A 14,010-nucleotide genomic window follows, 5' to 3' on the forward strand; every position below is an offset into this window, starting at 1 on the left:
ATATATATGAGTCAAAATAAATGCTGTATAGAGCCTGTTTTGGAAAAGAACAGACTTATAGTCAGTCTCATTAGAGTAGTCTTTCCTTTCCTGACACGCAGCATGGTCTCTCTTCCTTCCACTCCTTGTCGTTGTGACTGATGGGAGCTGCTGTTGTAACCCAGCTGCTCCCTTGTTGTATTCCCTCCCTCACACACACACACACGGTATGTACATTTGCATCTGGTGCATGCAAACACACACTGCCCACACATAAACAAAAACACACATGAACACTGTTTATACTTTTTACAACATGCAACATGCGTTAACACACACTCTGAATGGACACATTGTGGTGTTTTAATTGAAAATTTTATTACTAAAGTTGCCCTTTAACAAATAACCTATCAACACAGGCATAGACGCACTGTACATCCCCTTTGCGAGAAACTGAACACAGCTGTCCTCTCCGACAAATTCAATTAATGAAAATGAAATGAACTGAATGCTAACAGTAGCAACAAACAAGCGCAAAATACACCTTCAACTAACTGTAAGAACCTGAAAATAGTTGCAAAGAAAGTGAAAGCGAAGGGGAAACGGAGGGAAGAGAGGTACAGGAGTTTTGAATGCACAAAGAAGCGTTGGTTTGGACATTAGTGACTGGAGAGGGGACTAAAAACATTCACAAAATGAGACCAAAAATGCTGAAAACAGAACATACAAAAGAGTAGTTTTTATAATGCATGCACAGAGGGAGATGCCAAACCTGGAATGTGGAGGTGGGAGTGAGATGTGTCATCCTTTAACAGCATTTGGTTTCTAAGGTTTGACTGGTACAAACAGTTAAAAAATGCTGGTGGTATGAGATTAGTTGATTGATTGACTCAGCTTTACCCTGCGATAACATCTGTCAGTTAGATAATTGTTTTTCAATCATTTACAAACGGAGGCTGATGCATTAAATGGACTTATTTTCAATATATTTACAATATTTCACTCTATTACATCTAGTTGAGAGTTGATTGATGTGCTGATTTCAGTTCAGTTAGCTGGAGCGTTTGATCAGCATGTCTGCAGATATTTCACACTGGTCTGTAGCATAGGCCGGTCTTACTTCTGCTCTCAGATTAGTCTAATGCAAGTTAAACGTTTATAGGCTAAAACGTTAGCCACCCATCCACAAGGCTGGACAAACTCTGAACTAAAAGCCATGTTTGCATGGCAACATTCAGTGACACCTGCTGACCAATAGCACCAAATGACAAAAAATATAGAGGAAAACATAGCTCATAATTTGTGGTTTGCTAACTATGTTGTGGAGCGAGTAATAATAAGGGAAGGAGCTTTTAAGAAATGCAGCAGTGAAAACATTGTCAGTCGTTTTCATTTGTCCAAATAAACTATCCTGAGTCTGACTGACGAGTTAGCAGAAGTCCTGCTATATGAAGAAACCACAGCACCTCGGCTCTGCTACATGTGTCTTTATTCTAATCGATATTGTTGTATAGTTGCACTCTTTGCTGAATTTCCCCAGAAAGAAATAACCTTATAAATGCTGAATCCATCCACAAAACATTTTCTGCTGGAGTGCACGGAGCTGAGCATGAGTCAGCCATGTTTTTTTAGTATGAAAAAAGGTCTTAATTTGTCCAAAATTCATTGCAAATGAGTCCTATTTAAGAACTTGAGAGTTTTGTTTATCTGAAGTCTGACTAGTTAGATCTAGCTTTGTGAAACCGGCACCTGATGTGGTGATGCTGTTTCAAAACATTATGAACAAGTCTACGTCATGGATTTTCATCTGAAACATTAAGCTACACAAAGTCAACCACCTGCAGATCTAAGAGCTGACAAGATCCCTCTCGATCATCTAGGGGGGAATAATCAGCTTATTGCTTTGACTAAAGACCATTTGCACGCTGTCTCAAACCCAGATGTTATTTAGACCTATAGGACGACTATGATGGGTCAGTATCCCAAACATCAACTCCCGCTCCTGGGAATGTATTTAATCTGGTCAACTCCTAATTTGTTTCTGTTCAATCCAACATGCTCTGTCAAGCCTTCACACACATACAGTACTGTACACGCACATGACATGACAAACACACACCCACAACTGAGAAACGCTTGCATCACGGCCTCAAAATCCAACCCAAATTTACATCCACACAGAATACACTTTCAAAATGTGCAAAAAGGTCAGCGCAAAAAAAAAATAGCTAAAAAACAAAACATCTTGCACAGTTTAATTGAGAAATTGCAAAGTGCTTTCTTTCTTTTTTTCTTTTTTTTTTTAAACCTCTGCTTAAAATGTTATGAGTCTACTTTCTCCCTCCAACATTTGTGCTCTCTTTGGTAGAAAACCATTGTTGTCCAGGAAATCCAGTCTCATATCTGCGTGTCCTTTCTGGACCAGCCATAGAGGGCCATGTGGAAGAGAAACAGAGGTGTGTGTGTGTGTGTGTGTGTGTGTGTGTGTGTGTGTGTGTGTTTGTGTGTTTGTGTGTTTGACATAAGATGAAAAGTGTATATCATGCATACATTTTTATAGAATTACTTTAGCTATATGTAAATACAAACATAACAGTCTTTGTGTGTATTTCATGTGTTTGTTGTTAGCAGTCCTCATCCTCAAAGTGCGTTTTCTGCAGAACCTTTACATGACGCTCATAGATCTTGAGGGCGGGGCCGAGTTTGATTGACAGGCCAGTCAAAACATCGTTTCGCTGCATGAGGAGAAGAGACTTGCCATCGATTTCCTAATGAAGAGAGCAAAGCCGTGGGGGTAGGTAGATGTAGGTTACAACTGTCAAATGTTACAAGTGCAGCCATTAATCCTGTCTCTGGTGGCCTCTAGTGGTTGTTAAAGGAGATTACAGGCTCACCTGGGTCCTGAAGGCAGTAGCCTGCTCGGGGAAACCTGCTGCTGTGAAATAACTGACCACATCAGACACAGTCCAGTCGACTGGGTTCCCAATGGCCCCCTCAGACTTCATAAACCTAGAGAGATGAGGGCGGTTGGCCCATCGGCTCATTAGAACACCTGCTGTATACTTGTACAGTTTTGTCAGAGCTGACAGAGTTAACAGTTTAAAGAATGTAGATTTGTGGTGTTTTTTTTCTGTGGTTTTATTTAATGGTTATTTATTTCCTATGTTTCACTTTTTTTTAAAGAATGTATCAAATAACAGTGTGAAAGAAATTGCTCGTAGTGATAAACCTACACCTGAATCTGCAGTTCCTCGACTTAACAGAGCTTTCTTGTGACCTTCAGCTCATGTTTAGCTGTCCTGCTTGCAACTTTACTGTTCTGGTTCACTCTCACTGCTCTCATAGCGTTGTTTTAGCTATAGCAGGCAGCTGTTTTCAGCGAAATACCTCCAACCTCTACCTGCTCAGTACCAAACGGCAGACTGAACGAGCTAGCTGGTGAACATATGGAGAATTTAGCAGCTAAAGAGAGAACGAAATATCTCCCTCAGGAGTTGGTGTGGATCGAGCTAAAATGAGCTAAACAAGAAAAGGGAAAGGGTTATTTTGGACAGCAAGATATGGAGAAAACACTCAGTGCTTGATGGTGATTTATAGAGATGGAAGTTAACCTCGTCCATATTATGTGAACAGTGTAGGTCCCTTTTTCATACATAGTCCCCCAAATTTAAGATGATCCGGAACATACATTTCAAAATGCCCTTTTTCAAAAGTCTTGAAATTTCATCTCAGCTTTTATTTCATAATGTCACTTTTCATGACAGGTGTGTTGTCACTGCCCTCTCACTGCTCTCTCACCTTTCAGGTCCCTTCCTCCTAAGCTAGCAAGCTCAACAACTGCTACCATATTCTGAGAATTAAATTCCTGTTAATTTGATCAACAATGCTAAATTAATTCTGAATCAACCAACTAGAGGCTTCTACTGTAAATACACTGTACACTGACATTGGTACATCAACATCCCAGTACGAACACATAAATAGCCCTTATTTAAATCATAATGTCTGAAAAGTTGTAAAATTCCCTTACAGCCAAATCCAGACTTAGCGAGCCTGACCAACTATTTGGGAGGCGGGGTTTAAGGAAATGCTGGGGTAATTTTATACCTGGAAGTCAAACTTTCTTGGCTTCATGCATCACTTTGCAATTTTTATGGGAATCAATGGGTCCCTGCCTCTGACGCTGCATCCAGATCTCTTTCTACATGCCTTTAAGGCTTAGCTTAACAAGGCTAATGTTAGCTATCTCTGCCGGCCTGTGAGCTTATTACTCAGTATCAAAGTGAAGTGAGTCCATGTTAGAAAATTTGCTAGCTCTTGTTGGCTTGAGCGGCCACAGAGAAAGTCCATTTGCCTTTTTGATGTTTATGGAGTTGTGTCTTTCTCTGAGGAACAAAAATAAAAACACCGCAGAGGTAACACTGCCGTTAATACATATATAACATTATAAAAAACCAAGCTCTCAATCCAGCCTAGTTAGTTAGCCAGCTAAAGTTGCAGCCTTGTTAAGCTAAATTAATAAAAGATGTTTGTTTCTGTGTCTGTGTTGCCACGTTGCTCATGCTAACTGATACTGTCTAAATCTGCCCCCCCCCCCCCCCCCCCCGCCCCATTAATCAATTAAGTGTACAATTTTTTCGTTTCTGATTGTTAAGAGTTGCAAAAATAAACAATTAAAATGTATTGTTTGCTATGTGTTTTCAACTTATTATTCAGCATGTTCATCATGCATTTAATAATATTCTTCTCTCACCACCAACCAATAAAAACATTGATTTGTGATTTACAGTCCCCTCCAAAAGTATTGGAGCGGTATGGCAAATTCCTTTGTTTTTGTTGTTCACTGAAGACATTTGGGTTTAAGATCAAAAGATGAGTATGAGACAAGAGTTCAGAATTTCAGCCCTCATTTCCTGGTATTCACATCTAGATGTGTTAAACAACTTAGGACATATCACCGTTTGTATTAGACATGACCAAACTCCTCTTAAGGAGGTGAAATTCATGCTCTATTGGGTTAAGGTCAGGTGATTGACTTAGCCAGTCTAAAACCTTGCACTTTTTTCTCCTGATGAAGTCCTTTGTTTTGTTGGCAGTGTGCTTTGGGTCATTGTCCTGCTGCATGAAATACGTCCTTCCGATTAGTTTCAATGCATTTCTCTGTAAATTGGCAGACAAAATGTAAACTTCTGAATTCATTCTGCTGCTACCATCATCAGTTACATCATCAATAAATATTAATGAGCCTTTTCCAGAAGCAGCCATGCACGCACAAGCCGTGACATTACCTCCACCATGCTTCACAGATGAGCTTGTATGGATCATAAGCAGTTCCTTTCTTTCTTCACACTTTGGCCTTTCCATCACTTTGGTAGAGATTAATCTTGGTCTCATCAGTCCATAAGATTGTGTTCCAGAACGTTTGCGGCTAATCTCTGTACTTCTTTGCAAATTTCAATCTGGCCTTCTGATTCTTTCTGCTGATGAGTGGATTGCATCTTGTGGTGTGGCCTCTATATTTCTTCTCTCTGAGTCTTCTTCGAACAGTGGATTGTGATACTTCACCCCTGCACTGTGGAGGTCATTGGTGATGTCACTTACTGATGTTTTGGGGGGTTTCTTCACAGCTCTCATGATATTTCTGTCATCAACTATTATTGTTTCCTTGGCCGACCTGTTCGACGTCTATTGCTCAGTACACCAGTAGTTTCTTTCTTCTTCAGGACTTCCAAATTGTTGTGCTTGCTACGCCCAATGTTTGTCCAATGGCTCTGGATGATTTTCCTTCTTTTCTCAGCTTGACAATGGCTTGCTTTTCTCCCATAGACAGCTCTCTGGTCTTCATGTTGGTTTATCCTCTTTAACAGGAAATGCAGTCTTTATAGGTTTGAACCAAGGATGAAAACTTAGACTAGTCATGCAGAGCTATTTAATGTTTGGACAATCAACCTAAAAGGCAACATCTGGGCAACAAGAAACATCTGTCAGTCACATGCGCCAATAGTTTTGCTCACTTGAAAAATGGGTGGGTTCAAACAAAGGGTGATATGTCCTGAGTTGTTTAACACATCTAGATGTGAATACCATGAAATGAAAGCTGAAATTCTGAACTCTTGTCTCATATTCATCTTTTGATCTTAAACCCAAAACAAAGGAATTTGCCTTACCGTTCCAATACTTTTGGAGGGGACTGTATTATCTAGCACAGAGTTAGCATTACAGGCTAACTTAAATGCCTGTATAAATACATGCATCTGCTTCACACTGAAAAACCACCCAGTGGTGCCTCCTTACTCCATGCTTTGTCTTCATCCGGGCTCATTGTGCTAAAAAAGTTGGATCTACAGGACGGAAATTGGACTTTGTAACATATGCAAATAATCAAGCAAGGGGGAACAGACATCAGCAAACCAATAAATCTGTAACTTCAGTGTCTCCAGTGTCTCTGCTGTACTCACCCTTCAATGCTAACTCCTCCGTTTATCCCTCGTTCCTCAGACATGCCGGAGTCTCTCGGAGAGGCAGTGGGTGTGAGCAGGCAGGATGACACGCCAATCTCTGTCTTAGACTCTGGGCCTATGAGGGAAAAATTAAGCACAGTCTGATTGCCAGACATCACTGATAACCACCAAACACCAACATACACAAATACACACACATTTTGAGATCTGTGAAGCAGAACTCACTGTTAAAGCCTGAGGAGGTATGGTTGATTCTGTCGTGCTGCATCTGATTCTGTGTGGAGAGAAGAGAGGGCGTCAAACAAAGATGCAAACAAATGAGCATGACAAAGGGGCAATATCTGCTCCCTGGAACAAGTCAGAGGCACTAGAGACAGTGTCAGAGGAAAAACTATGTTGAAAGAGTTATACGACCTCCACCTAAACTCAAGGATTAAATGAACTGGCAGCGATAAGATGCACCATGACAAAAGTGCAACATGACCATCTGCTGTGGAAGTGTAAATGATGATGTGCAGGGTAGGAAGTACACTGGTGGGGGAGACAAAGCTGATGAGTCACCCCCACTTTCCATTCTCTTTCATCTGGTTTGGGTTTTTACTTTTCTTTCTGAAGAGAGAGTCAATCTTTTTTCGTCACACACGTCGTTACACTTGTACAATGTGCAGTGAAACGCTACACTGCCATGATCCAAGGTTGTACAATTTAGGTTATCTACAATATGTAGCACTAGTAAAAAGTGCAGACAAGAGAAATATTTTTTTAATATATATTTATACTACTGGTACCAGCTAGTAAAATTTTTACCCAGATTTTTAAATCACTCAACAATCACTCAATAATTGACTCTATAGTAAGAAGTGAATGGAGAATTTGGACACACCGGTGTGTCATTGGTCATTTTGCACCATCAGTGACAGGTTTATTGTCATATCACATGTATCAAGGGTGATGCATCGTATTGTGTCACAACAAAAGGTAGTGTACATGCTATGGACAGAATTAGATGCACTGCAAATTCACAGTGTGCAAAGTAAATACAGACCACTTGGTAGAAAATAGGGAATGATTTCTCCTGATTATTTTGTTAAAAACATAAGCAATCTTAATTAATTAATTACTGAGGAGAAAGCAAGTGCACCGAGCGGCAAGGGATTAGGACAGCAGGGAGCGGGGCACTGCCCGCCGCCCAGTGTCGGCCAAAGAACAAACGCACACGACGGCGGTGATGCCAGCAGGATAACACCGAGCAAAGCCGATGCAGTTCGCGGAGGGAAAGAGCCGGGTTTGCCCGGGACTGACACCCTGAACAAAACTTGCTCACGGAGCATTAATTTTTTCCTTTTCATGTGCCATCTCTGGGACCCTGGACTGGAGACCGTAACACATGATGCAAATGATCCAAACTTGCTGCTTACAGTCCACAAATGTAATGGATGTCGTGAGCTGGGGATATATTTGAAAATAAGCAATCACAAATCTCACAGAACAATGTATTTATTCTATTGTTATTTAATTATTTTCATTAAAATCTACTCTGTCGAGTTTCTGACCCCTAGCAGAGCTATAGATATTTTAAAGAGTGGGTCCCTTTTATCTTGCCTGATGATGGTTTCACACTATTTTACTGATCAACAGTTGGCGGCAGTAATGTGCCAAGAGATGTAGCAATGCACCAACAATGGCAAGGAAGAAAAAGAATGCTAGCAAGTAAACTCTGGTGTAAACAATGTTACACCTCCCCTGAGTGTACAGACTATGTTAATTGCTTGATCATAAGAACTAGTAATTTCTCTATGGAAGCTTTTTAAATACAATGCAATTTCAATATGCCTTTTTTGCAGCTGACATTTTCATTTTCCATCTCAAATGTTTCTTCTTGTGGTAATGAAATGTTAATTATGGCATAAATATTCCATTTCACATTGATTTTCTTTTATTCATGGAAAAATACAGCAAGTGGAATCCCAAGACAAATAAAATAAAGAAAATTTAAAAAAACTGTGTATCTCATACTCAAGCCAGTCTGGGTATTGGCTGGCTACCATACACATGCTGTCTGTCTTTGTGTGTGTGTGTGTGTGTGTGTGTGTGTGTTGACAACAACTCGTTATGTTATATAATTCTGAAATTAAAACCGTGGTGTTCTGTTGGGAGATGCAGTAACTTAAGCCAAGTGTGAGAAAAGTAAAAATCTGGTAATACGTTAGAAGACGTGGATGGAGTGAATATTGTAAGCACGGACCAGATAAAGCAAGGCTTCCAATAACTGCTTCAGTAGTATAAATATGTTAATTGTTAAGCTATGAATAAGCTAGAGGAATAGTCCTCTAGCTGCTAGGCTAATTTATGCAGTGTAAATTAGCCATAGGCTATGCTTTAGCTAATAATGGTGACTAGAAAGTTAATGTATAACCCTGTCATCATCGTAATCATCCCAGCTGCAGAGAGGGAGTTTAGGCTTTTAAGTGGGCGTGACTGTGTAGGAAAGGGTGCGCTGGATTTATAACACAAGACAAAACGAGTGTCATTGCGAAACAGCATGCGTCACAATTATCGTTTAATTCGATTAACTTGTTTTTATAATCGTTGGTAGCCAAAGTCGAAATCGTGATTAAAATTTGATCAATTGCACAGCACTACCTATAGGTTCAGTTTCGAATGCGGTTCAGGCATGGTGTGTATGTTTGCTCTCACCACATGGTGAACCCCCTGACACATTAAAGCCACAACAAGTGTGCAGAAAATATGGACTGAAAAAAGTCCAACCATTAACAGGCGTGCCGTTATTATTGGTGGATATGAGCTGGTTGCAGATAAATATGTATTGATGTTTGAACAGCCGACAAAAGACCATTAAAAAAGAAATGGAGAGAGAGTGTTGTCATTGCATAGTCTGTCCACCAAAAGGCATGCTGCAGCTCCCAAGTTGGCAACACGTGTTTGGAACGCCACAAATCCACCATGCAACTCGGAAATCAGCTGTGTTTTTTTCAGAAGTACTATTTATAACAATAAAAAAAAAATAAACTGCATTATTTCATGTTATCTTGGTGAGTTCTCATAATTACACATAACAAATGCTAGGAATAATCTTTGTTTATATTGTATGTTTCTGAAGGGAAAAAAGAATATCGGCTGATATATCGAAATACTGTATCAGATTTTAAAATCCTCAAATATCAAAATCGTTATCAGTGTAAAAAAAATCCCATATCGTTCGGGCTCTACTGAAAATTTAATGATGTACTGAAAACCTATAATAGAAGAACTTGAAAATTCATGACATTAAACCAAATATGTTTCTCCACATTCACTTTCAATCACCTTTAAAATGTTACTTAATGTATTTAGTACAGAAAATAAGTATTTACCTTTAAGTTAAGTAGTTCTTTATATTGTTATTGATTCATTCCAATTAAATAAAGTACTTAAGATCAGCACTGCCTGGACATTAAAATTACCCTTACATGTTAATGCATCAGTAATAATAGTCCAATAATATAGTAGGCCCAATTTATAATATAATATATATATTTTTACTTTTAATACTGAGGTACATTTGATTGAAAATACTTTTACTTTAGGAACGTTTTGATTGTAGGACTTTTACTTGTAATGGAGTATTTTTACACTCTGCTATTAATACTTTTAATAAGGTAAAGGATCTCTGTATCAACCATTGTAATGAATTGGGATGTGGGACATGTTTTAAGAATATATTGGGGGATTTACCATCATCCAACAATAAAACAGGACAGATGCACATGCTTGCACTCACTTGTGCCTCCATATGCTGCTGATCAGGGGCGACAGCTATCTCCTCCAAGTGTGCACTGTCACATTGTGACAGGGAAGCTCCCTGAACAGGTGGGCAAGGCGTCCTGGTAAGGGGGTCAGACCCGGACATCCCTGAGAGACCAGCAGCCCAACCCAGATGAAAAGAGGGATGAGACAAAAATAAAACTAGTATTTACTGTTAAAATTATTATTATTATTATAGTAGTAGTAGTCACAGTGCATGGTTAATAGGAATCGCGCTTTTTGTATTTATACAGTAATTTTTTTAAAACTGAGTTACAAAAAAGTGCAAAATAAAACAGAAATGACAGTAATATTTATTTACTACAAATAAATATGGAGATTTTTTAAATATTAGTTATCAAAAAGTTACAAAAGTAAAAACTTAAAGTCAGAAATCGATTTAAAATTAGAAAAACAAAATTAAAATAACCAGGTGAAGCAGACGTTTATGCTTAGCAGAGGAAGGTTACTAGCAGTGATGATTAGAGCCGACGCACATACATGTAGGCACACCTTTGCCATCGTGCTGCTGCTGCTGCGGGGGGCTCTGCTGCTTTGATACTGTCTGGATCTCAGCATCTTCTGTGGTTTTCTCAATGAGCTCTGGTTCGGTTGTCATGGTTACCGGGGATAGTCCTCCCTCCTCATCAGAGCTCTGGGGATGATCCTCCTCCTCCTCTTCCTCATTCTCTTCCCGTTGCTCTTCTTCACCACTGGCTGCTTCCATTGGCTCATTCTCCTGGACAGAGGGGGACGGCGGCTGCAATGACAATATATAAAGTTGTAGGCTATTTAATAAAATGTCACCATTAAACGGGGGCGTAAAGGAGAGATAAGGCACGTCCTCTGCGATGGGAGGGCAACACCTGAGTTTGACTTGAAGTTCTCGCTGCAGGCTTGGCTCATTGTACCTGATTTCAGCACATTAGGTCTGCTGCGCTTCTTCGGGGCGGAAAGAGTATAAAAAACACACCTCCCACTTGGACACACACACACACACACACACACACACACACACACCAGAAATAACGATAACCGCCTACTGTAGCCTACTCAAGTCTGCACCCACGGTGGAGGACGAGAGGGAGGAGAGTGCGCTGTGATACAAAGGATTTAATGAAGCACGGATGCGGGGATAGTGAGGAAAACAAAACTGCGGGGTTAGAAACGCGCGCCACATACACACTTTGTAATAGGCTATATGAACAAACGTGATGCTCGGCAGCCCGGCCTGCGCGACGGAGCAGCGCGCGCAGGAGAGCGGCAGCGGCACGTCTCAAGTTTAGAGACACCGCCTACTGTGCGGCAGGCCCAGACACTCCGCGTTCCGTACCGCACAGCGAAAGTTCCTAAGAGCGAAATGAAATGTTAATGAGCCCGAGTGTGGTGGCGACGGAACCAGAAACTGTGCACAGACGCTCTTAATGGTGCGCACGGGGAAGCCGGTCCGGAGATGTCAGCTCCTGTATGTCACCCGCACGTTTTGTGCAGGAAGCCGAGCTAAACACACACAGACACACATTTTACCGAGGCTACAGAGGACAAACGCAGCACAGGCAGGGTCGCATCCCGCTGAATTAGTGACACAACAATTCTTCCGCCAAAATGTGGGGAATCTCATCAATCACTTTATTAATTTAAAACATGGAAACAAACCTATTGGCGAGAGAAGCTGAGCTGAGCGCGTGCTGCCATGCAGTGTGTGCGGTTTTAATCGGTGATCATTAATTTATCAGAAAGCCATCATGCCAGCGGTGTGCAGCGGGTCCGGTACAAACGGGACGTGTTGGCAATATTAAGTTAGCAGTGCTCACCTTTTTGCCAGCGTGCTTGTCCTGCAGTGCGCTCTTCACAAGTCTGTCAGCGGACGCATTCTTCGGCATCGGCTCCTCCACCACCATCCCCCTCAGAGGAAGAGTAATGTTCCCGCAGCGGGTCCTGCGCAGCCTTCCCCTCGCCACCTCTCTCTCCATGACCACTTTGACTTTGCCTCGGGTCAGCTTCTCCTCCGACAGCCGGTCCTGGCTGCTCAGATAGCCCAAAATCTCCTTCAGCCCGAGCGGCTTCATGTGGCCTCTGGTCGCGGCGGCGGAGCCCCCACGGAGGCTCCTCTCGGACAGGCTGCGAACAGAAGCCACCACTCTGTCGCCCAGGTCGGAGTTGGCGTGGTTCCCCGCTGTTTTGGAGCCCCCTCCTCCGACTCGAAGTTTGGGCTTGAGGGGCACAGCCTGCTTCTGTCTCTGTTGTTGAGGGAGGTTTCTGACACTCCCTGAGCAAGTTTTGTTCAGGTTGTCAGCCCCGGGCAAACCCGGCTCTTTCCCTCCGCGAACTGCATCGGCTTTGCTCGGTGTTATCCTGCTGGCATCACCGCCGTCGTGTGCGCTTGTTCTTTGGCCGACACCGGGCGGCGGGCAGTGCCCCGCTCCCTGCTGTCCTAATCCCTTGCCGCTCGGTGCACTTGCTTTCTCCTCAGTACAGCCGCTCCCGACATCGCAGCCCGTTGTTGCGCCACAGCTGAGACACCCGTTTCCGCTACTGGGGCTGGAGGCAGGCTTTAGCTTCTTGTCGCTGGTGCTGGCTGATGTTTGGGTGTGGGGATCTGGGCTGGGCTCCGAGTCCTCCTCTCCCTCCTCCTGGTCGCTGAAGCTGTGCGCACTGTCGCCGTTGTTGTTCAGATGGTCGTGTTTGGTCCGCTCCCTCGCTGCCTCCGCGCCGCTGCTGACAGCAGCAGCAGCAGCAGCCGTGAACTCACTCTTCTTTCTGCTTTTCCTCTGCACCTTCGCCGCGTTTCGGTACGAGATGGACCCCTTGTAGCTAACTTTGAGCACCGTCTGCTCTTGAATCAGTTTTTCCAGTTCTGTCCTGGTTCGGTCCGGGTCTGACCCGTGTCGTCTCCGGACCATTCGACAAATCCTCTCCAGATCCGGACGGGCTTTCCTGGAGCGGAGAGAGTCGATTGTTTCCAGGATCCACTCCCGGTACTTATTGGGCTCGGACATCTTCTCCTGCTGGTGCGGATGGGGTTTGGCCCGAGTGCGTCTTTTCCCCCCTCTGTTGTTTCACAAGTGACGCTGTGTCAACGCTGGGAAGCCAGAGTGCGATCCCCGGCTGGAGAATGAGGACGGAAGCCTGGCTGGTACGCTTGCGTTCGTTGGCCACATTGTGCGCTTAAGGTGGACCGAAGATGGCGCCTAGATCGCAACCACAGACGCAAATGGCATTTAAGGTGGAATTGGCTGGCTTTTAGCGCATCTGAGCTGTGTTCTTTGTTCGCAGTCTTGTCCGGATCAACGCACAGTTTGTAATATCCGATGTTAACACAAAGAAAGACCAAAGCACGGGCCGAACAACGAGGCAAGGAGGCGTTTGAGTTTTTAGATGTCGTGTTTTAAAGCGTTATGGCGAATCAAATGGAACCGGCCGGTCAACAGATGGGAGGATGACGACTCCATTCCGCACCAGGCGGCAGTGATGGAGGTCTGACCTCTAGGCTTCAACACTCCACCACCGAGAACATTTCAAATATCTCATCATCTACAATTCACTCGTTCCCAAACTTTCTGTAGCTGAACTGTCAACTAAACTCATCCAGGAAGCACACACACACACACACGTCCAGTAGAATTTTACAAGTAAAACTTTATTGGAATGATACTCATGTTGCAAAATATTACACTTCGTGTTTTTATGTCACTGCTCTCGTGACTTTAGACGCTTCCCTTTGCAGTGTGTGTGTATGCGTGTCTGTCTGTGTGTGTGTGGGGGG

At 42.8% G+C, this 14,010-nt stretch overlaps 1 protein-coding gene across 3 annotated transcripts; it reads right to left on the bottom strand.

The window, feature by feature from the left end:
• Positions 1 to 341: 341 nt before the first annotated feature.
• samd1b (sterile alpha motif domain containing 1b) lies at positions 342 to 13,969 on the bottom strand. 3 transcript variants are annotated; one of them, XM_038714034.1, is made up of 7 exons: positions 12,059 to 13,969; positions 10,758 to 11,004; positions 10,222 to 10,352; positions 6,666 to 6,714; positions 6,438 to 6,555; positions 2,874 to 2,988; positions 342 to 2,747 (listed from the first exon to the last, which is right to left on the bottom strand). In XM_038714034.1, exons 1-7 carry the CDS (start codon positions 13,241 to 13,243, stop codon positions 2,604 to 2,606), a joined length of 1,989 nt encoding a protein of 662 aa, XP_038569962.1. In that variant the 5' UTR covers positions 13,244 to 13,969; the 3' UTR covers positions 342 to 2,603. The 3 variants fall into 3 exon arrangements, with proteins under 3 accessions (XP_038569962.1, XP_038569961.1, XP_038569963.1); XM_038714033.1 differs by having other exon boundaries at positions 10,746 to 11,004; XM_038714035.1 differs by lacking the exon at positions 342 to 2,747 and adding an exon at positions 6,274 to 6,320 and having other exon boundaries at positions 10,746 to 11,004.
• Positions 13,970 to 14,010: the final 41 nt, after the last annotated feature.

Source organism: Micropterus salmoides, unplaced genomic scaffold (genome assembly GCF_014851395.1).
Source record: "Micropterus salmoides isolate LMB-PRFRI ecotype aquatic unplaced genomic scaffold, ASM1485139v1 Ms_hic_scaffold_12, whole genome shotgun sequence".
Taxonomy (NCBI): Eukaryota; Metazoa; Chordata; class Actinopteri; order Centrarchiformes; family Centrarchidae; genus Micropterus; species Micropterus salmoides.